General features: G+C 41.9%; 1 protein-coding gene and 1 long non-coding RNA gene across 2 annotated transcripts in view; one reads left to right on the forward strand and one right to left on the reverse strand.

The window, feature by feature from the left end:
• The window catches only part of LOC140191750 (uncharacterized), a 222,434-nt gene extending 206,016 nt beyond the window's left edge, over positions 1–16,418 (forward strand). Inside the window, exon 3 of the long non-coding RNA XR_011883909.1 lies at positions 15,180–16,418. This is a non-coding gene — a long non-coding RNA (uncharacterized lncRNA). The remainder of the gene's footprint in view (positions 1–15,179) is intronic.
• bloc1s1 (biogenesis of lysosomal organelles complex-1, subunit 1) overlaps positions 1–20,313 on the reverse strand; it is a 115,034-nt gene extending 94,721 nt beyond the window's left edge. Inside the window, exon 1 of the mRNA XM_072249456.1 lies at positions 20,186–20,313. Within this exon, the coding sequence (XP_072105557.1) occupies positions 20,186–20,246 (61 nt within the window). The 5' untranslated portion in view covers positions 20,247–20,313. The remainder of the gene's footprint in view (positions 1–20,185) is intronic.
• Positions 20,314–23,598: the final 3,285 nt, after the last annotated feature.

Below are 23,598 nucleotides of genomic sequence, written 5' to 3' on the forward strand. Positions count from 1 at the left end.
CCACGATCATACTGAATGGCGGTGCAGGCTCGAAGGGCCGAATGACCTACTCCTGCACCTATTTTCTATGTTTCTATGGTCCCAGAACACATTCTACACAATCAGGAAAGCTCACCAATGCCTCTACTTTCTGAGGAGGCTGAAGAGAGTTAGACTTTGCATATCAATTCTCACATCATTCTAGAAATGTGCAGTAGACTGCATCCTAAAATGCTGCATCATTGCACGGTACAGAAATTGCACTGTGACAGACAGGAAGACTCTACAATGGGTAGTCAAAACTACTCAACGCATCACTGGCACTGGCCCACCCACCATCAAGGACATACGTATGTACAGAAAGGTGCCAGGAAAGGGCCAGTAATGTCATGAATGATTACACCTACCCTTCTCATGTACTGTTTGTCCCACTCCCATCAGGAAGCAGGATACACAGCATCCAAACCAGGACCACCAGACCCAAAAACAGTTACTTTCCCCAAACAGTAAGGCTGATCAACACTTCCACCCACTAACCCACACTTCCACATCTCCCACCACCAGTACCTTATCATTTCCTGTCAGCCACCTTATGTACAGACAACACTCCTGTGCCTTACTTCACTTTATGAATGTACATACTCATATTTATTGTGTTTTTTATAATTGTTTTCTTCATCTTATTGTGTTTTTTGTGCTGCATTGGACCTGGAGTAACAATTATTTTGTTCTCCTTTACACTTGTGGACTGCCAATGACTTTAACAATCATGAATCTATGATGAAACACTGGTTATTGCAGGTATGAAATAGACCCACAGGTCTATTGCACTGAGCAAATCACTAAAGATCATCGTAATCAAAACCACCTTGTAAATTGCTCTCATGAAGGATCTACACTTGAAATATGACCTTGGAGACACAAGATATTGCAGATGTTGGAGTCCTGATGCAGGGTCTCAACCCAAAACACCAAGATTTCCTTCCCCCAACACCATACAGGGGCTGCTCAACGGATGGAGTTCCTCCAGCTGATTGTTGCTTGAAATACAACCTTTTCATTCCTCTTTGCAGACTGTTATCTAGGCTAAATTTTTATCCCTTTCAATTTTTTAAAATATATATACACCTACACCATTAAGGTATCATCTTAAATGCAACATTTCATACAAAAGAGTAAATTTTATTTAACGGGGAACAGTAAATTTTTTGGCCTTTGGCTGTTAGATCTAAACTGAATGACAATCATTTGGGAATTTTTTTTTCTTTACTCTGACTGTGGGAAATGATGCTGGCTGGGCCTCAACTGGTCTGCTTGGAGAGCAACTTGAGTCTCCAGGGTAATTAGAAAAGAACTGATTAAGACTATGCAATAGTTTTATTTTCACTGCTGAAGAGATGCTCTGATAGTGTACTTGTTGGTTCCACGTTTCCCAAGATATAAAATAGCATGGGAGTAGGAAGAGGAGAAGACCCTTGTCACACTGAGCTGATCAATCCAGTCAGAAAGTTGGCATGAATGTTGCAAAATCATCTTGTCGGCTATTGGCAAACCACACCTCCAGAACTTAAAAAGCTATTAGTTAAATTGGCTGTTGTGACTTTTATTACAACTAATAGCTTTTCAAGCAAATTGCTAATGAAGGGAAAGCATTAAGTATCAAGCAGAAGATGTTTTGCTATACAATCCACAAGGCACAAGCCAAGTGTCTTAGTGCCAAGATGTTTTGTTTTTGAATAAACGCACTTCTCCCAGGCGCAGTAAGACCTGGTAGGGTCCAACTTCACCAAAGCCAACATCTCCACAGTGCCTTTTTCAACTAATGATATTGCATATGTAGGCTAAATGGTGAGTGCCAGCTGACACTTCAACTACGGATGGCAACAATATTAAACAAACAGGCAAAACCAAAGCAAACAGATAAATTCATCGGAATCAGGTTTATTACCACCAGCATGTGTCGTGAAATTCACTAACTTAGCAGCAGCAGTATAATGCAATACATGGTAAAAAAAAAAGAAAAATAAATAAATTATTGTAAATATATTTATTAAATAGATTCAAACAGTGCAAAAACAGAAGTAATATGCAGTTAAAAAGTAAGGGAGTATTCATGGGTTCAATGAACATTTAGGATTAGGAATCGGATTGCAGAGGGGAAGAAGCTGTTTCTGAATCGTTGTGTGTGTGCCTTCAGGCTTCTGTACCTCCTTCCTGATGGTAGCAAGGAGAAGAGGGCATGTCCTGGTGATGGGGTCCTTAATGATGGACGTCGCCTTTCAGAGGCACCGCTCCTTGAAGATGTCTTGGATACTGTGGAGGCTAGTACCCAAGATGGAGCTGACTAATTTTACAACTTTCTGTAATTTTGTGTGGTTCTGTGCAGTAGTCCCCCCCCACCCCCCATACCAGACAGTGATGCAGCCTGTCAGAATACTCTCTATGGTACACCTATGAAAGTTTGAGTGTCTTAGGTGACAAACCAAATCTCTTCAAACTCCTAATGAAATATAGCCGCTGTCTTGCCTTCTTTTTAGCTGCATCGATATGTTGGGACCAGGTTAGATCCTCAGGGATCTTGAGGCCCGAGAACTTAAAATTGCTCACTCTCTCCACTTCCGATCCCTCTATGAGGATTGGTTCATGTTCCCTCGTTTTACCCTTCATGAAGTCCACAATCAGCTCTTTCATCTTACTGACATTGGGTGCAAGGTTATTGCTGCGACACCACTCAACTAGCTGGTATATCTCACTCCTCTACGCCCTCTCGTCTCCATCGGAGATTCTGCCAACAATGGTGGTATCATCAGCAAATTTAAAGATGGTATTTGAGCTATACCTAGCCACAGAGTCATGGGTATTGAGGGAGTAGAGCAGTGGGCAAAGCACACACCCAAGGTGTGCCAGTGTTGATGGTCAATAAGGAGGAGATATTATCACCAATCTGCACAGATTGTGGTCTTCCGGTCAGGAAGTCAAGGATCCTATTGCAGGTCATCTGACCTATTTCCCAATGGATCTGCCACCCTAACCGCTTTCCTTAATTGTGCCAGCTAATTCCTAACCATCAGTTCCAAACCCCCCCAAATCCCAGACTCTCCTCCACCCTGAATGATCCAGTTTGCTTTGAATGTTCCATCACTGCAAGTGTGCTAGCAATCATGTGTTACTAAATATCTCAGTGGTGGGTACTTGAATAAAACATTAATTGGCCTATCATGAATCAACAGACTTCAGGTCCCTTTACAGGCACTGACCAAATTTTAAGTAAGAGAGCTTTTGTAAATGGTGAAAAACTAGAAGCAATGAAGATTTAGGAGTCCATGTAAACAGATTAAAGTATCATGGACAGGCGCAGAAGTAGTTAAGTACAGAGTAGTAGAAGTTCTGCTATATCTACACAGAGACAATTTCCTTCTTCCTATACTTCCATCCTAATTGTGCCTGAGGTTTGCAGCTGGAGTACTTAGTAGTTTTGGTGCCTGTGTATCTGTGTATGGTACATTTGTATGGCTACACCTCATTAATCCCACTTTTTGGTTTAAAATATTTTTTCTATTATTTATCATTAATATTATTCCATCAGCAATGGATATCCACTAGTTTCAGCACAGGTGTAGTGCTCACTGCAGCAGATTTAGAATTCACAGGAGAATTGCAAATCAACTTCAACCCAAAGAAATTGGCAATGCTGCATCATGAGATATTTCTGCTTCAGGGATAACTTCATTCAACTCAATTTTCCCCAACACTGAATTATTCCCACAACCTATGAACTCTTCATCTCATGCTCTCGATATTTATTGTTTATTTATTTAGAAACATAGAAAACCTACAGCACAATACAGGCCCTTCGGCCCACAAAGCTGTGCAAAACATGTCCTTACCTGAGAAATTACCTAGGGTTACCCATAGCCCTCTATTTTTCTAAGCTCCATGTACCTATCCAGGAATCTCTTAAAAGACCCTATTGTATCCGCTTCCACCACCGTTGCTGGCAGGCCATTCCACACACTCACCACTCTCAGCGTAAAAAATATCTTACCCCTGATATCTCCCCTATACCTACTTCCAAGCACCTCTGTCTATCCACATGATCAATGCCTCTCATCATTTTATACACCTCTATCAAGTCACCTCTCATCCTTCGTCGCTGCAAGGAAAAAAGGCTAAGTTCACGCAACCTATTCTCATAAGGCATGCAGCCCAATCCAGGCAACATCCTTGTAAATCTCCTCTGCACCCTTTCTATGGTTTCCACGTTCTTCCTATAGTGAGGCGGCCAGAACTGAGCACAGTACTCCAAGTGGGGTCTGACCAGAGTCCTATATAGCTGCAACATTACCTCTCAGCTCCTTTATAATTATTATTATTTTGTATGTCTTTTTGTATTTGCACAGTTTGTTATATTTTGCACACTGGTTGTATGTCCATCTTGTGTGTGGTGTTTTTTTGTTGATTCTATTGTTTTGCTTTGTATTTACCGTGAAAACTCACAAGAAAATGCATCTCAAGAGTAGTATATGGTGGCAGATACCATATGTACTTTGATAATAAATTTACTTTGAACTTTGAGAAACAAGTACATTTTTTTTTTAATCTTTAAGAATGTCTCTTTATGTCCATCTATTACAGCAACAGTTTTATTTTTAACCGTGATTCAAATGCCAAACACCTCAATGTACACCGCAACAGCAACTGAAGCTGGTATAAAACATCCAGATGAATCTAACAACACCCTAGGGGCAGATCACAGGTCACCTAAACAAGCACATGATCTTTACTTTGTACGGTGGCACATACACGATCACCTGACATCGTCCTGACTGATGACAATGATGATGGAGTTATCAAAACACGCAATGCTTGACAGCAAGATGACACTGAAGCTGGGATCAAAATGCAGTTTAAATGAAGGGATTGGAGAAGCATTTTGAACGGAAAATATAAAAGGGTACAAAGAAGGGATGGAGAAATGAGATCAGAAAAGACATCTGGAATTGAAGTGGCAGTTGTGGCAAAAATAATATTGGCCAAATGATCTCCTTCTACGCTGTAAATCCTATTAAAATATCTATGATTTGCGAAGAGCACCTCCACTCCATTCCCAAAGCAGAAATCCCCAGTGGCCAAACATTTTAATTCCGATTTCCATTCCCGTTCCAACAAAACAGTCCGCAGCCTCCTCTCGTGCCAACCTCAGGATGGAGGAGCAACACCTTATATTCCGTCTGGGTGGCCTCCAACTAATAACATGAACATCTATTTTTCCTTCTGGTAAAAAAAAATCCCTCCCCTCGTCTTCTATTCCTCACTCTAGCCTCTTACCTCTTCCCACCTGCCTGTCACCTCCTCCAGTGTCCCTACTTCTTCTTCCATCTCCCATGATCCACTCTCCTCTCCTGTCAGATTCCTTCTTTTCCAGCCCATTACAGCTCCTATCCACCTGGCTTCACTATCACTTTCTCTCTATTCTCCTTCCCCTCCCCTCCCCCCACCTTTTTTATTCTGGAACCTTCCCCCTTCCTTTTCAGTCCTGATAAAGGGTCTCAGCCCAAAACATTGACTGTTTATTCATTTCCATAGATGCTGCCTGACCTGCTGAGCTCCCCCAGCATTCTGTGTGTTACTTTGGATTTCCAGCATCTGCAGAATTTCTTCTGTTTACGATTCCCGTTACCCTGGGTATCACTGACATACTTATTGTGACCTACATTTACACTTACAAACAAATACCAATGTCAATCAGAGCAACGTATCCCTAAATACACTAATTTCAGCTTTAATTCCAATGTTGTAATTATGAAAATATTAGACATGTTGTCCAAATGGCCTGGTTTCAGGATGTTTGATGAAGCTCAAAATGTTTTCTTCCAAAAATTCTCCATTCAGGCAGAATGTCCAAAAATTCACAGCATTAACTTCAAAGCACAGAACTTCTATAGTGTTCTTGCCACTTTTATAATAGAATTTTAAAAAATGGTGCTAAGGGGTAAGGTGCTACTGCAATGTAGCACTTTTACACAGCTCACAGACTATAAACCCACACAAATCACATAGGAACTATAGCATAATTGTACACTATTTGTACAAGAGATATAACAATTAAACCCCGATTCTGTTGGATCTAATCTATAATATCAGTATCTTGCTTTAAAAGTCCATCAGCATAGTTGCTCTTTCATCCCTAACCATTGATCTTTTTCTGGATCACCTTGCCTTCACTTTCAAAACCCTCCTCAAACTCCTGCTCAATTGCTCCCATAATGTTTTTTCTTTTGAGAATGTCTTTCCTTTACAATGTAATATGCTGATACCTTCTTGTTTTATATGGAAAATATTAAAATCATCCAAATTGATGTGACATTAAATAAGATCCATAAATAGTAAATAGTATTTAATCATCTGCAACTAAAGAGGTAAGCGTGCAGTAAAAAAAACAATTAGGAGGCATTATAATGAACACGAATGTTGTTTGCAGAATCTCAAATGGCAACGAGGAAGCATACTAGAGCAAAGTAAACGGGCTAGTCGAGTAGTGTCACAACAATGATCACACACTCAACATTAGCAAGACCAAGGAACCGATTGTGGACTTCAGGAAGAGGAAGTCAGGAGAACACACACCAATCCTCGTTGAGGGGTCAGCAGTGGAAAGGGTGAGCAGTTTCAAGTTCCTGGTGTCAACATCTCGGAGGATCTATCCTGGGCCTACCATACTGATGCAACCATGACGAAGGCATGCCAGCAGCTATACTTCAGAAAGAGTTTGAGGAGATTTGGTATGTCACCAAAGACTAGCAAATTTCTACAGATGTACCAACGAGAGCATTCTGACTGGTTGCATTCTGGCAAGGAGGTGTCAACGCACAGGACTGCAAGAGGTTTCAGAGAGCTGTAGAGTCACTCAACTCCATCACGAGCACAAGCCTCGTCACCATTGGGGAATTTTCAAAAACCCATGCCTCAAAGAGGCAGAATCCATTATTAAGGACCCTTGCCACCCAGGACATGCCCTCTTCTCATTACTACCATCAGGGAGTAGGTACAGGAGCCTGAAGACCCACACTAAAACATTTTAGGAACAGCTTCTTCTCCTCTGCTATCAGATTTCTGAACGGTCCATTAACCCATGCATACTACCTCACTATTCTTGCGCATTATTTATTTACTTTTATTGCAACTTATAGTAGTGTTATGTTTCCGGGTAGATGGAGCTCATCAGCCTGGGAAGGCAGTCCATCTAAGAGAGGGAAAACTCTTGATTTCAAACCTCTGCTGCCTTGCGGCCATACCCACTTATGGGAAAGGCTTCGGGAGTAAACCCTGAGGACAAATCCGGAGCTGGAGTCCCTAAGGCAGTCTCGTTGCTTCCAACCTCGCTCTGGCAACTCCTGCGATGATACTGGTGCCAAGCTGTATCGGCCCTTGCCCTTCCTTTGGATAACATCAGTGGCGTGGAGCGGGGAGGCTTGCTGCTTTGGCAACTGCTGGTCTTCCGTACAACCTTGCCTAGGCCTGCAGCTGGAGAGACTGAAGCAAGACTTTCCAGGTGCAGATCCGTGGTCTCGTGAGACTAACGGATGCCATCATCATTTCTCCACTGTACAGCTGCTACAATAAAACAAATTTCATGACTAATGTCGGTGACAATAAACCTGATTCTGATCATTATGTAATAAGCTAGGTGCAATTTGAAAGTTCAATGATATTTCCCACATTTACAGTTGGACTACATTATAACATAATGAGTTAACACCAGCGTAGAACAAATGACAAGCTTTTTCTGCAACTTGTAAAGTCTCCATGACAAGTATTGATTAACGGTGGTCGGGAGGTGGAAACACCAATTTAAAGAAATACCACTCTGTTGTTTTCAAAACTGCTCTATTAATCTCAGCTGATTTTAAAAGGCATTACTGTTACAAAGAAATGTTTGGCAAACCATAATCAATATTCAATACTGAGCCACCACTGTAGAAATGGTCCTTCCATCTACTACAGTTAAAACAAAATAGCTGGTGCTGTTGCTGTGTGATCAAGCCATTAAGCATTACAACCCAGGTCTTTCCATGATTCTTTTCCGAATACATTGCGCAAAAGACATTATAGGAAAGCCCATGGGTCTTCTGCAAAGTTATCTGGCATGAAGCATATTCAAAGACGTATGGGTTAGGGCTAGTAAATTGTGGGCCTGCTACATTGACACAGAAGCATGGTGACGCTTGTGAGCTAGCCCCAGCACATTCGTGCTGATTTGATATTGACAGAAACTATGCTTTCACTGTGTGTTTCGATGATTTGATGATTTATGTATGACAAGTAAAGTTAATCTTTAAAAAATACCTTTAAGAACATAACTTTTTACAGGCCTTTTTATATCTCATGAAAAAGAGACAATTCCATTACATGCAGAAGTCCATTTTAAAATCTGTCGTACAGAACCAACTATAGGTTGGTAACATGATGCGAGTTAAGACATGGGAAGCAGCGTTTTAGTCATAGTCATACTTTATTGATCCCGGGGGAAATTGGTTTTTGTTACAGTTGCACCAATAATAAATAGTAATAAAACCATAAATAGTTAAATAGTAATATGTAAATTATGCCAGGAAATTATGAAATAAGTCCAGGACCAGCCTATTGGCTCAGGGTGTCTGACCCTCCAAGGGAGGAGTTGTAAAGTTTGATGGCCACAGGCAGGAATGACTTCCTATGACGCTCTGTGTTGTATCTCGGTGGAATGTGTCTCTGGCTGAATGTACTCCTGTGCCCACCCAGTACATTATGTAGTGGATGGGAGACATTAACCAAGATGGCATGCAACTTGGACAGCATCCTCTTTTCAGACACCACCGTCAGAGAGTCCAGTTCCATCCCCACAACATCACTGGCTTTACGGATGAGTTTGTTGATTCTGTCGGTGTCTGCTACCCTCAGCCTGCTGCCCCAGCACACAACAGTAAACATGATAGCACTGGCCACCACAGACTCATAGAACATCCTCAGCATCGTCCGGCAGATGTTTTGGATGGCATCAGTGAGGCAAACAAGCTTGGGATGCATAAAAATAACCAAGGCTAAAGATGACAAAGAGAAACCTGTGAGTTTTGGCAAACATATGACCTGAGGCAGGAGTAGAGTTAGGCAACATACCAAGGTGGAAACAGGCATTCTTAGTAATGGTGCAAACTTGCTTCATAGCTCTGGGCCAAATGTAACATGATTGCAAATCGTCTTTTCATTTTCCACACAGTGAAAGGAATGAGTTTGGTGACAAAGGGATGGAATCTGTGATAGGAACCAGAAGCTGGTGATGTTTGGGTTAAGGAAATTCCTACATCTCTGTGATTAGACCTCATAGCAGATCTCAGGCAAACAGTCTAACTTAGAGACAGTAGAGACGTGATGGTCATGCAGTGCTGGGGATCATTAACAGAAAAAATTGACAGTGAGCTTTTAGATGATTCTGCATATTTCTTTATGACAGAGAAGGGGCCATTCAACCCATCTTGTCTGTACTAGCACTCAAAGCAATCTTACATCTCTGTAATGTTTTATCTCACATACACCCATGACTACCCAGTGATTCTCCTAAAACCCACTACGGGCAATTGACAGTAGGCTCACATACCAACAAGCATGCCTTTGGGATGTGGGAAGAAAGCCATAAGCACCTGGTGGAAACCTTCAGTCACGGGAGAACAGCACCAGATTTCAAGATCAAAGCTGGATCACAGGGGTTATGAAGCAGCAATACTACTTGCTGCACTCTTATGCCACCATGACATTGCCAAAGAGAACAAAGTAGTTGAAAAATAGGACAAGGCCAAGTTATATTCTTGGGGGTGCCAGTGGTAATGGTGTGAGTGCAGTCAGAGAAGCCAATGTTCGTGATACTCTGAACATGAAAAGGCAGAAAAACAAAATTAAAAGCTCCATCAATTTAGACAGTAGCTTTGTACTCAGGCTAGAAATTCTCCAAGAAATGAACACTGTTTGCAAACAGGGTCAAAGTCCAGCATCTCAGTGCTTTATTCCTTTTACTCTTTTTAACTTGAGAAATGGGTCCAGACAGATTTATACTGCTGAGAAAAGTAAGCCACTAAATCCCTCATGACTTACTAGAAGACCAAACTCCGAATCTGCAAATCATTACAGGTACAGAGCAAAACATGAACACAGTGCACCTGAAATTAAATTTTAAAATGCTGTATGCATCCTGCAAGCCAATAAGCATGCAAAACTCAGGGCCTTCTGGGACTTTTCAGTGGGCTGCAATCTTAATGATCTATCAAGCTCTTGGCAAAGGCCAATAAAAAGAAGCGAGGTGCATGTGGAGTGGCCACTGCTCGAGTGGACAGTGCAAGAGTGGACAGGCATTGGCTCAACCAGCTTGGGTGAGAACAGGTGGAAGCTCCAAGTTCTAGTATGTTTATTTTTCTCTTTCTTTGTCTATTAGTACATATATGTGATGAGAATGGGTCCAGGGTTAGTGGTATGTTCTTCATGTGAAATATGGGAATGCTGGGAGACCTCCTGTCTTCCTGATAACTACACCTGCACAAAGTCCATTGAGCTGCAGCTCCTTAGAGACTACATTAAGGAACTGAAGCTGCAGCTGGATGACCTTTGGCTCATATGGGTGAACGAGGAAGTGACAGATAGGAGCTAAAGGGAGGTAGTCACTCCCAACTCCTTGTAGAATGCAGTTACCTGTCAGGAGAAGGAAAGGGAATAGGTAGCTGGCGCAGAGTACCCCTGTGACCGTTCCCCTCAATAAGTATAGCGCTTTGGATACTGTTGGGGCAACAACCTACCAGGAGAGGCCACAGTGACCAGATCTCTGACACTGAGTCTGGCTCTGTAGCTCAAAAGGGAAAAGGGGCAGAAGAGGAGTGCAATAGAGATAAGGGAGTCCATAGTTAGAAGAGCGGACAGGTGATTCTGTGGACGTGAAAGAGACCTGGATGGTATGTTGCCTCCCAGGTGCCAGGGTCAGGGATATCTTGGAATAGGTCTCTAGCATTCTAAATGGGGAGAGTGGACAGCCAGAAGTCATGGTACATATTGGCACCAATGACATTAAGTAGAAAAAGGGAAGAGGTCCTTAAGAGAATATAGGAAGTTAGGCAAGAAGCTGAAAAGCAGAACTTCCAGGCTACTAATCTCTGGATTGCTGCCTGTGCCACTTGCCAGTGAGGATTAGTTGCAGATTAATGTGTGGTTGAGCAATTAATGTAGGGTTCAGGGTTTCAGATTTCTGGATCACTGGGATCTCTTCTGGGACCTGTACCAAAAGGACAGCTTACACCTAACCAGAGAGGGGGCCATTATAATGCACGCAGTATACGGAATAAAGTAGATAACGTTGTAGCACCCTTCGAGATTGGTAGGTAAAACGTTGTGGGTATCACTGAATCGTTGCTGAAAGAATATCATAGTTAGGAGCTTCTGGTCCAGTTCTGGTCGCCTCACTGTAGGAAGGATGTGGAAGCATTGGAAAGGATACAGAGGAGATTTACCAGGATGCTGCCTGGTTTAGAAAGTATGCATTATGATCAGAGATTAAGGGAGCTGGGGCTTTACTCTTTGGAGAGCAGGAGGATGAGAGGAGACATGATAGAGGTTTTCAAGATAATCAGGGGAATAGATAGAGTGGATAGCCAGCACCTCTTCCCCAGGGCACCACTGCTCAATACGAAAGGACATGGCTTTAAGGTAAGGGGTAGGAAGTTCAAGGACGATATTAGAGGAAGGTTCTTTTACTCAGAGAGTGGTTGGTGCATGGAATGCACTGCCTGAGTCAGTGGTGGAGGCAGACACACTAGTGAATTTTAAGAGACTACTAGACAGGTATATGGAGGAATTTAAGGTGGGGGGGTTATATGGGAGGCAGGGTTTGAGGGTCGGCACAACATTGTGGGCCGAAGGGCCTGTAATGTGCTGTACTTTTCTATGTTCTATGTTATATTTACCCTATCTATACCCCTCATAATTTTGTATATGGAGGAATTTAAGGTGAGGGGTTATATGGGAGACGAGGTTTGAGGGTCGACACAACATTGTGGGCCGAAGAGCCTGTAATGTGCTGTACTATTCTATGTTCTATGTTAACATGCAAGGATACGCACTGTTTCGAAAGGATAGGCAGGTAGGCAAAGGGGGTGGTGTGGCTCTGTAGGTAAAAAATGAGGTTAAATCCTTAGAAAGAGGTAACATTGTAGAATCCTTGTGGGAAGATGTAGAATCCTTGGGGGTAGAGTTAAGAAACTGCAAGGGAAAAAAGACCCTGATGGGAGTTATATACAGGCCTCTGAACAGTAGCCAGGATGTGGACTACAAATTACAATGGGAGATAGAAAAGGAATGTAAAAAGGGCAATTTGCGAGTAATGGGGGATTTCAATACTCAGGTAGATTGGGAAAATCAGGTTGATGCTGATTTTGGATCCCAAAAGAGGGAATTAGTAGAATGTCTACGAGATGGCTTTTTAGAGCAGCTTATGGTTGAGCCAACAAGGGAAAAGGCAATTCTGGATTGGTTATTGTGTACTGAACCAGATTTGATTCGGGAACTTGAGGTAAAGGAACTCTTCGGAGGCCGTGATCATAATATGATAGAATTCACCCTGCAGTTCGAGAGGAAAAGCTAGAGTCACATGCATCAGTATTACAGTGAAGTAAAGGGAATTACAGAGACATGAGAGAGAGAGGGTAATGGCAGAACAGCAATGGGTAGAGTTTCTGGGAACAATTTGGAAGGCACAGAATAGATACAAAGATGAAGAAGTATTCTAAAAGGAGGAGTAGGCAACCGTGGCTGATAAGGAAAGTACAAAAACAAAAGGGAAAGCACATGATACAGCAAAAATTGCTGGGAAGTTAGAGGATTGGGAAGTTTTTAGAAACCAAGTTCATGCAACTAAAAAGCCATAGGGAGAAAAGATGAAATAGAAAGGTAAGCCAGCCAATAATATAACAGGGGATACCAAAAGTTTTTTCAGATATATCAAGAGTAAAAGATAGGTGAGAATATATATCGAACTGCTGGAAAGGTAGCATTGGGGCCAAAGAAATGGCAGACGAACTTAAGAATTTTGCGTCAGTCTTCACTGTGGAAACAGTAGCAGTATGCCAGAAATTCAAGTCTCAGGGGCCAGAAGTGAGTGCAGTGCTATTACTAAGGTGAAGGTGCTTGGGAAGCTGAAAGGTCTGAAGGTAGATAATTCACCCAGACCTGATGGACTACACCCAGGGTTATGAAAGAGGTAGCTGAAGAGATTGTGGAGGCATTAAGGATGCAAAGTATATTTACTATCAAAGTATGTATGCAGCATACAACCCTGAGATTCATCTTCCCACGGACAGCCATGAAACAAAGAAACACCATGGAACCCGTTCAAAGAAACCATCAAACACCCAACGTGCAAGTAAAAGAACAAATCGTGCACACGACAAAAAACTAGTGAAAAGCACAGAATATAAAACATCAAACCATAAAGTCAGTGAAACAGTCTAGGAATGTTCAGTTCAGTTCAATTTGGGGCTGTGTCATTCACTGACTGCAGGCCACAGAGCCAGTCCGTCCCAATCAAAATCACAATTAAAAAAAGAGTAACCAGAAACATATATAACATAAACTACAGAGTCCAATCTACAAACTGAGTCGACTAAACCTTGCCCAAGATCAAACACTTTGGAACCATCTTCCGGGAGGGGGGGGGGAGAGAGGGGGAGGGGGGGGAGAGAGGGGGAGGGGGGGAGAGAGGGGGAGGGGGGGAGAGAGGGGGAGGGGGGGAGAGAGGGGGAGGGGGGGAGAGAGGGGGAGGGGGGGAGGAGAGTCAGTGGATGTTGTTTACTTGGATTTTCATAAAGCATTTGACAAGGTGCCACACATAAGGCTGCTTAACAAGAGCTCATGGTATTAAAGGAAAGATTACTAGTATGGACAGAAGATTGGCAGACTGACAGGAAGCAAAGTGTGGGAATAACGTGCACCTTTTCTGGTTGGCTGCCAGTGACTAGTGGTGTGCCACTGGGGTCAGTGTTGGGTCTGCTTCTTTTCAAATTATATGTCAGTGATTTGGATGACAGAATTGATGGTTTTCTGGTCAAGTTTGCAGACGATATGACGATAGGTGAAGGGACAGGTACTGATGAGGAAGTAGGGAATCTGAAGGAGGACTTAGGGGAATAGGCAAAGAAGTGGCAGATGGAAGGTAGCATAGGGAAATGTATGGTCATGCACTTTGATAGAAAGAATAAAGGTGTGGAATATTTTCTGAGCAGGGAGAAAATTCAAAAAAAAAAAAATCGGAGGTGCAAAGGGACTTGGGAGTCATCAAGCAGGATTTCCTAAAGGATAACTTGCAGGTTGAGTTGGTAGTAAGGAAGGCAAATATATTAATTTCAAGAGGACTAGAATACAATGAGGGAGGATCTCACTGAAACATATCGAATATTTAAAGGCCTAGATAGAGTGGATGTGGAGAGGATGTTTCCTATAGCGAGGGAAGTCTAGGACCAGAGAACAGCCTTGGAATAGAGGGACATCCCTTTAGAACAGAGATGAGGAGGAATTTCTTTAGTCAAAAGGTAGTGAATCTGTGGAAATCATTGCCACAGATGTCTGTGGAGGCCACGTCTTCGGGTATATTTAAAGTGAAGGTTGATATTTTCTTGATTAGTCAGGGCATCAAAGGTTACAGAGAGAATGCAGGAGAATAGCATTGAACGAGATAATAAATCAGCCATGATGGAATGGCGCAGCAGACTCAAAAAGACAAAAGGCCTAATTCTGTTCCCATGGCCTTATGATATTAAAGGTGACAGGTGGGGAGATATTAGAGTGGACATATTAAAGGAATGTATTACAGTGGATTTTGGTTAATTGGGCAATCTGTTAATTGGGACAGCCACTTATTAGGGACAACTCTTAAAGAACAAAAACAAATTGAGAAAATAGCTGGGAATCCCTTTGCTTTATTTGGGAAACTATCCCTTTTAATTGGGGCAGGAGATGGTCAGTCACGTGCAGTCATGTGGCTGTTAGACATTACACTGTGCTTAGAGTAAACAGTTGCGTGTGCTGTGTTATTTTATCCATTTGGGCCAATGGACACCAATTCAAAAAGCAGTGATTTTTGATCATTTTGGCTTTTTTTTAAAAATTTTGACAATTTTTTTTTTTTTTTTCAGACCCTTGTCATGAAAAGATGGCACTAGTTGAAAAAATACCCTACTGGACCAAATTAAAAGCCATCCACCCAACACCACTCATCATCAGCTGGCAGAGATAACTGGAGCGCTGAAATCTACAATTGCACGCTTGATACAAGATAAGCTGTGAGAAGAATGGCCATTATGCGAGGGACAACAGGGAACATCCCATAAACAAAAGCATGAAGCTAAGCATCCAGATGTTGAAGTGCCCCTCAATCAATGGCTTTCCATTGTAACTGGACGAGGTGTACGTATCAGTGGATCTATGTTTAAAAAGTCAGAAGAGCTAGCTAAGAAGCTAGGTCATGAAGATTTTAAAGCAACAGATGGTTAGCTGTCTCAATGGAAATGCTGCACCAAATTATATTCAAGAAAGCATTCAGCAAGAAAGGTAGCACTGGTGCTGTAAGTGCAGAAACATGGAAATCTATAAAACATCCAGATGCTCCAAACATCCTTTTTATTTTACTGAAGGCTGCCATAAAAACATATTGCACATATAATCAGCAATGTGTGCCACAGTGGTGAACCAACAATAACATCCCAAGGTGTTTCAGGAACTAACTGTCAAACAAAATTTGACAGTCATTCACAGGAGGTGACATAGCCAGAGGACAAAAACCTTACCAAGAGTAAGGTCATGTAGGAGAGATGTTTAGGGAGGGAAAATAAGAACTAATAGCAGTGGCAAGGGAAATGCGTGGCTGCCAATTTCTTGCCCTCCAACATCAGATTTCTGAATGTTCACCACCCATAAACACCACATTATTCCTTTTTATATACTATTATTAAAGTTTGTAATCTATATTAACTTTTAAGTCTGTGAATTGTATGGCTGCCACAAAACAACAAATTTCATATCGCAAGTCAATGATAATAAATCCAATTCTGATTCTGCAATTGAAGCAATGCACACATCTTGGTGCACCAGCAGAGCAGCTTTCCCAGGGAATATGTCAGCACCATATGCAAGGCCAGAGTACCGGAAAGGAAGCTGGTTAAATAACAGGAAGTGCTCGCCTAGCAGAAGACGATCCATATTGTGTTTGACTACAGACTGTTGCAACATTCATAGACTTAGGGATTTGGACTATATTTTTTGTGTGTGACTGTATTTTACTGCTATCTTAAATGTGCTATCTGTCCCATGTGCTGTGTATGAATGTTAGTCCTGTGTTTTGCACCTTGGTCTTAGAATAATACTGTTTTGTTTCACTGTATTCATGTTTGGTTGAATGACAATTAAACTTGAACTTGAAACAAGACCTGATTTGATGGATATTGCTCTAATGTAGAAAAATTGCACGTGGAGTAAACCCAAGGTTGTGCTCAGCCCACTTGATAAATACTTAATACTCAGACCTAAAAATCACAGCATAAAAAATTTGTTGCTGATACAAAAATAAATGCTGTAATAAATAACATGGTGGACTGCAAGATTTTAAAAAATGCTTTTTTGATCGACAAACAAGCAAATAACTGCAGATAAGCCTGCATGACCAAACAAGGAATGGGAACATACACATGATGAAAAAATACTGAACAGTGTGGGTGAATAAAAACATCCAGGTGTGAATCAGAACTTGGTTTAGTGTCACCGGCATACGTCATGAAATTTGTTATTTTGCGGCAACAGTAATTTGCAATACATAATAATAAAAGCTATAAATTACAATGAGTATAAATAAAAAAGAGAACTAAATAAGTACTGCAAAAAGAAAGTGAAAAATAACAAGGTAATGTTCATGGGTTCATTGTTCATTCTGAAATCTGAAGGCAGAGGGAAAGAAGCTGCTCCTGAAATGTTGAATGTGTCTCTTCTGGCTCCTGTAACTCCTCCGTGATGGTAGCAATGAGAATAGGGCATGTCCTGGGTGATGGAAGTCCTTAATAACGCCTTTTTGAGTCATCACCTTTTGAAAGTGTCATGGATGCTAGGGAACCTAATGGCTATGATATAGATGGCTGAGTTTACAACTTCCTGCAGCTTTTTCTGATCTTGTGCACTGGCCCCTCCGTACCACAGTGATACAACCAGTTAAGATGCTCTCCACATTACATCCATAGAAATTTGCTTCAGTCTTTGGTGTCATACCAATTATCCTCAAACTCCTAATGAAATATATCCACTGTTGTGTCTCCTTTGTAATTGCATCAGTATGTTGGAAGCAGGAAGATCCTCAGAGATGTTGACACCCAGGAACTTGAAACTGCTCACCCTTTCCACTTCTGATCCCTCAATGAGGACTGGTGTGTGTTCCCTCGACTTCCCTTTCCTGAAATCCACAAATAAATTATTCGATTTTACTGATGTTGAGGGAGACACCACTCAACCAGCTCTATGCCTTCTCATCACCATTTGAAATTCTGCCAACAATTGCGTCGTTGACAAATTTAAAGATAGCATGGGAGTTGTGCCTAGCCACACAACCATGGGTGTAGAGGGAGTAGAGCAGTGGGCTAAGCACGCATCCTTGAGGTGTGCCAGTGCTGATTGTCAGCGAGGAGGAGATGCTATTTCTGATCCGCACAGACTGTGGTCTCCTGGTGAGTAAGTCAAGAATCCAGTTGCAGGAGGTACAGAGGGCCAGGTTTTGGAGCTTGTTGATTGGGTTGAACTCTGAACTGTAGTTAATAAACAGCAGCCTAATATAGGTATTACTATTGTCCAGGTGATCCAAGGACAAGTGGAGAGCCAGTGAGGTTGCATCTGCTGCCAACCTAAATTTGCAATAGGCAAATTTCAATAGGTCCTTGCTTAGGCAGGAGTTGATTCTAGCCATGACCAACCTCTCAAAGCACTTTATCACAGTAGATACGAGTGCTAATGGGTGATAATCATTGAGGCAGCTCACCCTGCTCTTCCTGGGCACTGGTATAATTGTTGTCCTTTTGAAGCAGGTGGGATCCTCCAAATGTAGCAGTGAGAGTTTGAAAATGTTCTTAAACAACCCTGTTACTTGCTTGGCACAGGCTTTCGGATCCCACCAGGTACACCATCAGGGCCTGCAAAAGTTCACCCTCATGTAAGGTGTTCTGATACCAGCTTCTGAGACAGCGATCACGGGGCCACCAGATACTGCAGTTTGATTCTCCCTTTCAGCGTGTGTATGAAAGGTGCTGAGCTCATCTGGGAGTGAGCATCACAGCCATTCATGATGTTAGGTTTCACTTTGTAGAAAGCAATGGCCTGCATACCCTGCCAGAGCTGACGTGTATTCGATTCTGTCTCTAACCTCAATCAGATTTGTTTCTTCACCCCTAAGATAGCATTCCATAGGTCATACCTGGACTTCCTGTATATTTCTGGATCACAGTCTTGAATACCACAGTTCTAGCCCTCAGCAGACATGAATCATCCACATTTTTGGTTTGGGTACGTCTGGCATGTTCCCGAACACAGGTCTTGATGAAGTCGGTGGCAACTGTGACGTATTCATTCAGACTTGATGATGAATACCTGAATATTGTCCAGTCCACTGACTCAAAGCAGTCCCATAAGCACTTGGTCCTCATCACTGATGCTATGGTCTTTAGTCTCTGTTTATGCGCTGGGAGTAGAAGTACAGCCAGATGATCAGATTTTCAAAAGTGTGGGCGTGGGACGACTCGGTAAGCATTCTTGATCTTGGTATTAACAGTGGTCAAGTGTGTCGGCTCCTCTGGTTCCACAACTGAAATATGCTGATGGTAGTTGTTCAGAGACTTCTTCAAGCTTGCCTGGTTGAAATCTCCCACAATGATAGATAAGGAAAACATCAGCATTTGCTGTTTTATGCCTGCTGATTACATTGCTCAGCTCCTCCAGTGCCTGCCAGGTGTTGGCCTGAGGTGGAATGTACACAGCTACCAGGATGATGGTGGAAAGCTCCCTCGCCAGATAAAATATAGAGCATTTGACAGCTGGATGTTCCAAATTCTAAATAATTGCAAATTAGCAATTCCATTTAAAGCATGAATGCAGGTAATTAAAGTCACATTACTTGGGATTTCACAAATGGGGAAGAGAATACAGAAGCAAAGAGGTAACAATAAATCTCTACAAACCAGCGACTGGGTCAAAGTTCTAGCATTCAGTGGTGACCAGTTTCACTACCCAGATATAGATAGACCGCTAGAGCCACGGGTTCCACAAGAATTGAAAAATACAGAAAATTTCAATAATAAAGCTGAGAAGTGAAAATTTCAGAGATCTCTAAAATGTTTTTTGATAGGAATAGGGATGAACCATTTGCTTGGTTGAGTCAACGTATAGGGATTATTAATTTTAAGAGTTTCTATTGAAATGAGAGATAGGCGATGAATGTCTTTCAAGTGTTGTAACAGAGAATGTCATGCTTTATGAAATAGTTAAAACAGCTTTAGTTATTTAGCTGGTTTATATTAGGTATCAAATCACAAACAAGAGAAAATCTGCAGATGCTGGAAATCCGAGCAACACACAAAATGCTGGAGGAACTCAGCAACTCCAGCATTTTGTGTGTGTTGCTCGCAAATTTGAACAAACAAGTGAAATGCAATAAACGAAAATTTGTTTCAGTACAGTATGCAGCAACACACCAAAAAGCTGAAGAACGCACTGAGTTCCTCCACCTTTTGGTGCAGATTCCAGCATCTGCATTCTCTGATGTCTCCAAAGTATATAGTCCATTTGACAGAATTTTAAAAAAGTAATATTTTATTACAAGTGGATAACCTCTCATGCACAACTATTCACCAGGACACCCCTTAGATCTTTTTCAAAATAAAATAAAAATGGAATCTTATGATACTATGACGAACAGCTGAATCCACAAATCAGGAACAGAGGTTTGTGGCTACGCTTCGTATATAGGCAGACCTTCAGGCTATTTGGACCAATCAGCATACGACATAAACTCGTCTCCATGGAGATATGGGCCTCGACCGCAGGCTGGTTCGCAGCAGTTAAATACTCTCAGATACTCTCGTTTAATGATATAAAAATAAACATTTGGACTCACCCTGTAGCTCTTTGCGTTCATTTTGCTTAGCCTGGTGATCTTTCAGTAAGCGGGACAACATCCTACAGACAAATTGTTGAAGAGAAAGCGCTCAGCTCCGTCTCAAACAGGAAAATTTGCTCCAGATCTCGCGAGAGCACCAGCAGCGTTCACGTGAACAGTGTGGCATGGCATTGGCTCAGCTGCTGACTCGGTGGGTGGAGGGTTGGAGTGATGAGGGCTGCGCGGCCCACAATTACATAACACATAGCGAGAGAGAAAGAAAAAACAATACTGCAGGCCAAGCAGCATTTGCCTCCAATTCATTCATTTTCAGATTAATTTATTTACCAAATGTACATCAAAACATACAGTGAAATGCAACGTTTACGTTAACAACCAATGCAATCAAACGATGTGATGGAGGCAGCCCTCAAGTACAAACATAGCACGTGCATAGTGTACATCAGAACAACACAAAACACAACATGCAGCAAAATAACATAAAAACAACCTCCGTCCCACCCTCATGTCCACATACGTATCTGGCCTCCAGCAGACTTGTGGATTTGCGGACATTGGGCGTTGACACACAGATCCCGGCTTCTGCAGACTTCTGGGCTTCTGATTCACCGTGGGCTTCGATCGGTATCGACCCCAGGACTCGCTGTCCCGATATCAGACATCCCACCTTGCAAAGACTCATTTCAGGGAGGTAGCACCATCTATTTGTGGGAGACTCCCAGAACTTCCGGGAGAAGTGGGATGTCTGTAATAGAGTAGTTCCTTAGCAGCTAGTCAGCTAGTTTAAATAACGTTAGCTATGCTAATGAATGAATGACACCTGTTAAACTCACCTCAACATGTCTTTTACAGTCTTAACCCACTATGGGCAATAGAAAAGTCACTGTTGCAAACAGTGCAGCGAGCAACACTGTCATTATTTTTGACCCCTATTAGGCAGGGGTACACTTTAGTGTAGTCTGGGGTGACGTACATTTTATATTTTCTTTTTTTGGAACACTCTGCCATGGCGCGCGCGCGCTCTCTCTCTCTCTTTCTCTCTTGCTCTCTTGCTGTCTCGCTCACTCTCAAAAAATCGATTTCCAGGATATTGTATATAATTTGCGGGCATCAGGGAGCTACTATCAATATGCGGGAGACTCCCAAAACTTTTGGGAGAGGTGGGACGTCTGTGATGATAATGAATGAGGACCCTGAACACTAGGCCTCGAGCTCCAGACTTGCTGAATTGGGACCCAAACAGAGTAGTTTTGTTCTTACTTCAGATTTCCAGCACTGGCAGTTTTTTATTTGCCTTTCAGTCACATCCCTAGATTGGATCAGTGTACGGCAGTGCACCAAGGGATCTGTATTGAAAATAAAAACACCAGTGTTACTAAGGTAAAGCATTCCACACATGTTTAAATATTTTGAGAAAAAGTATACCTGTGTTGAAGTATTTAAGCCATTTCCCCACACCCACCTTCCGAATGATTTTTGTAAATTACCACAATTAATAAAAGTAAAAAATAACTGTTACACAATTTCGTTGGCCTTGTCTGCAAATTGGATGCAGTTTTCCTGAAGTTCATTTAGCAGCTCAGCTAGGACCTTGGTTACAGGCAAGTTCCCAGGAATCTTTGAATAAGGCGTGACAAAAGAAGGTCTTACCAAGCTGTCTGAACCTTTTGAATGAGTTTCTAAGTAATCCAGAGCCCGCTCCATAGAGCAGGATGAGACATGCCTGTGTTTCTTCTTTCAAAAAGCTCACAGGGAGTTTAATGATCAGCAGTCTTCAGAAAGAGGACGGCTCTGTAACATCCTCACAGCTAGACATATTCAAGATCTGCTCAGCCTTTTCTGCTGTTCTGTATGAAATCAAGGCCATAAACAGTGCAGACTTCCTGAACCTTCTGACCTCTGTCTCAAATGTTGTAGATGGCAGGAGACTCTAGACCGGCTCTTGGCTCTAGATGAGCTGATCAGATGTGCCGAGGGATGTCCTGCATATAGCCATTGCAATGGTTTTCTGAAGAAAGACCACAGTGAGGCTCCTCTTATCACTGGATAGCGAGGGGCTGGGCCCTGTGTAATAACCTCTCAGACCTATCACTAACAAGATTGAAGAACTGCTGGCATGCTGTAACACTGTAAATGTAGGTGAATGTAATGGCATGTGTGGTACAGTAAATGAAGACAATGCCATGTCCCATTTGTATAACTGCATATTCAATCAATAAGTACATTTTGGAAGAAAACATACAGAAAAAAACAATACCACCAAGAAGTAGATTTTGGAAGGCCAATTTAGCATAACTTTCCTGGATTTTCAAAACCAAATCTTGATGGGGGTGTTAAATAACTTAAAAGGAATTAAGTGTAATGGTGGGAAGAACTTGAGTTGGATAAAATTGTTTTATATTCCCTGTCCAGTAGACTGTGTTGCTGTTCATTGTGACTGTGATTGAAGTCACTGGAGGGACACTGAAGCTAGTGATATATTGGAGAAGCTTTTGTTCATCACAACAAGCAAACATTCTTTTGGAGACCTTTTCGGTAGAGTCTCACAAGCTCAAAAGTACATTGTATTTTTATCACCCTTAAGATGTAAAGGCAACAGCAGGGGATTCAATACAATTTCAATAGTTACAATGATATTGTTTACTTCAATACTTTGTGTTGACAATGCTTCCTTTGAATTACATATCTACAGTGACAGACACCTCTGAGTGATCAAACATCTTCACTGGGGCAAACTAACATAGAATACCTAAAAGCTTCTAAAGACAGAGAGCCAGATGCCCAAGATTAGTGTTTCAGTGAGCTGACTCTCTGAGCATGCAAATATCCTGAGTACACAAGTATCCCAAATATTAATTGTCTATACCTGCGACCATGCTAAGTGACGACATCAGTCTGGTCTACCAGCTTCCTTGAACTTGTTGACAATGGTGCAAATTACTTAAACCTATAGTTATCCAGAGTGATGCAGGCCAATTAACACAACTCCATTGTCTTAACATTTGGCTGATTGTGAACCATATCTCTTAGTCTGGGGGCCAGCCTGTTCTCCACATTCAGTGCAAAGGCGTAATTTCAACTTCAATTTACTGCTTGCAATTTACAATCCGCATAAAGAACTGAAGACTGGCTCTTATCTGAATTAACATCTGCCATATTCACTTAACTCCTAATGTTATTGATAGTGAGTTTGAGAAGAATCACATAAAAAAGACATTGAAATGATTTACTCATTATAACCTTCATCTGAATGAAACCACTAAGGAACTATTTCTTTTATGCATGGATGTTGCTGCTGAGGTCAATGTGGTGATGACCTGCTTTTTAGAGGTGCAGCGGTGTATATGGTCAAAATATTCCCACATTGCAGTTAGGCGGCAAATTCTGGGATTTGGAATCATTCATAATGC

This window comes from Mobula birostris, chromosome X (assembly GCF_030028105.1).
Source record: "Mobula birostris isolate sMobBir1 chromosome X, sMobBir1.hap1, whole genome shotgun sequence".
Classification (NCBI taxonomy): domain Eukaryota; kingdom Metazoa; phylum Chordata; class Chondrichthyes; order Myliobatiformes; family Myliobatidae; genus Mobula; species Mobula birostris.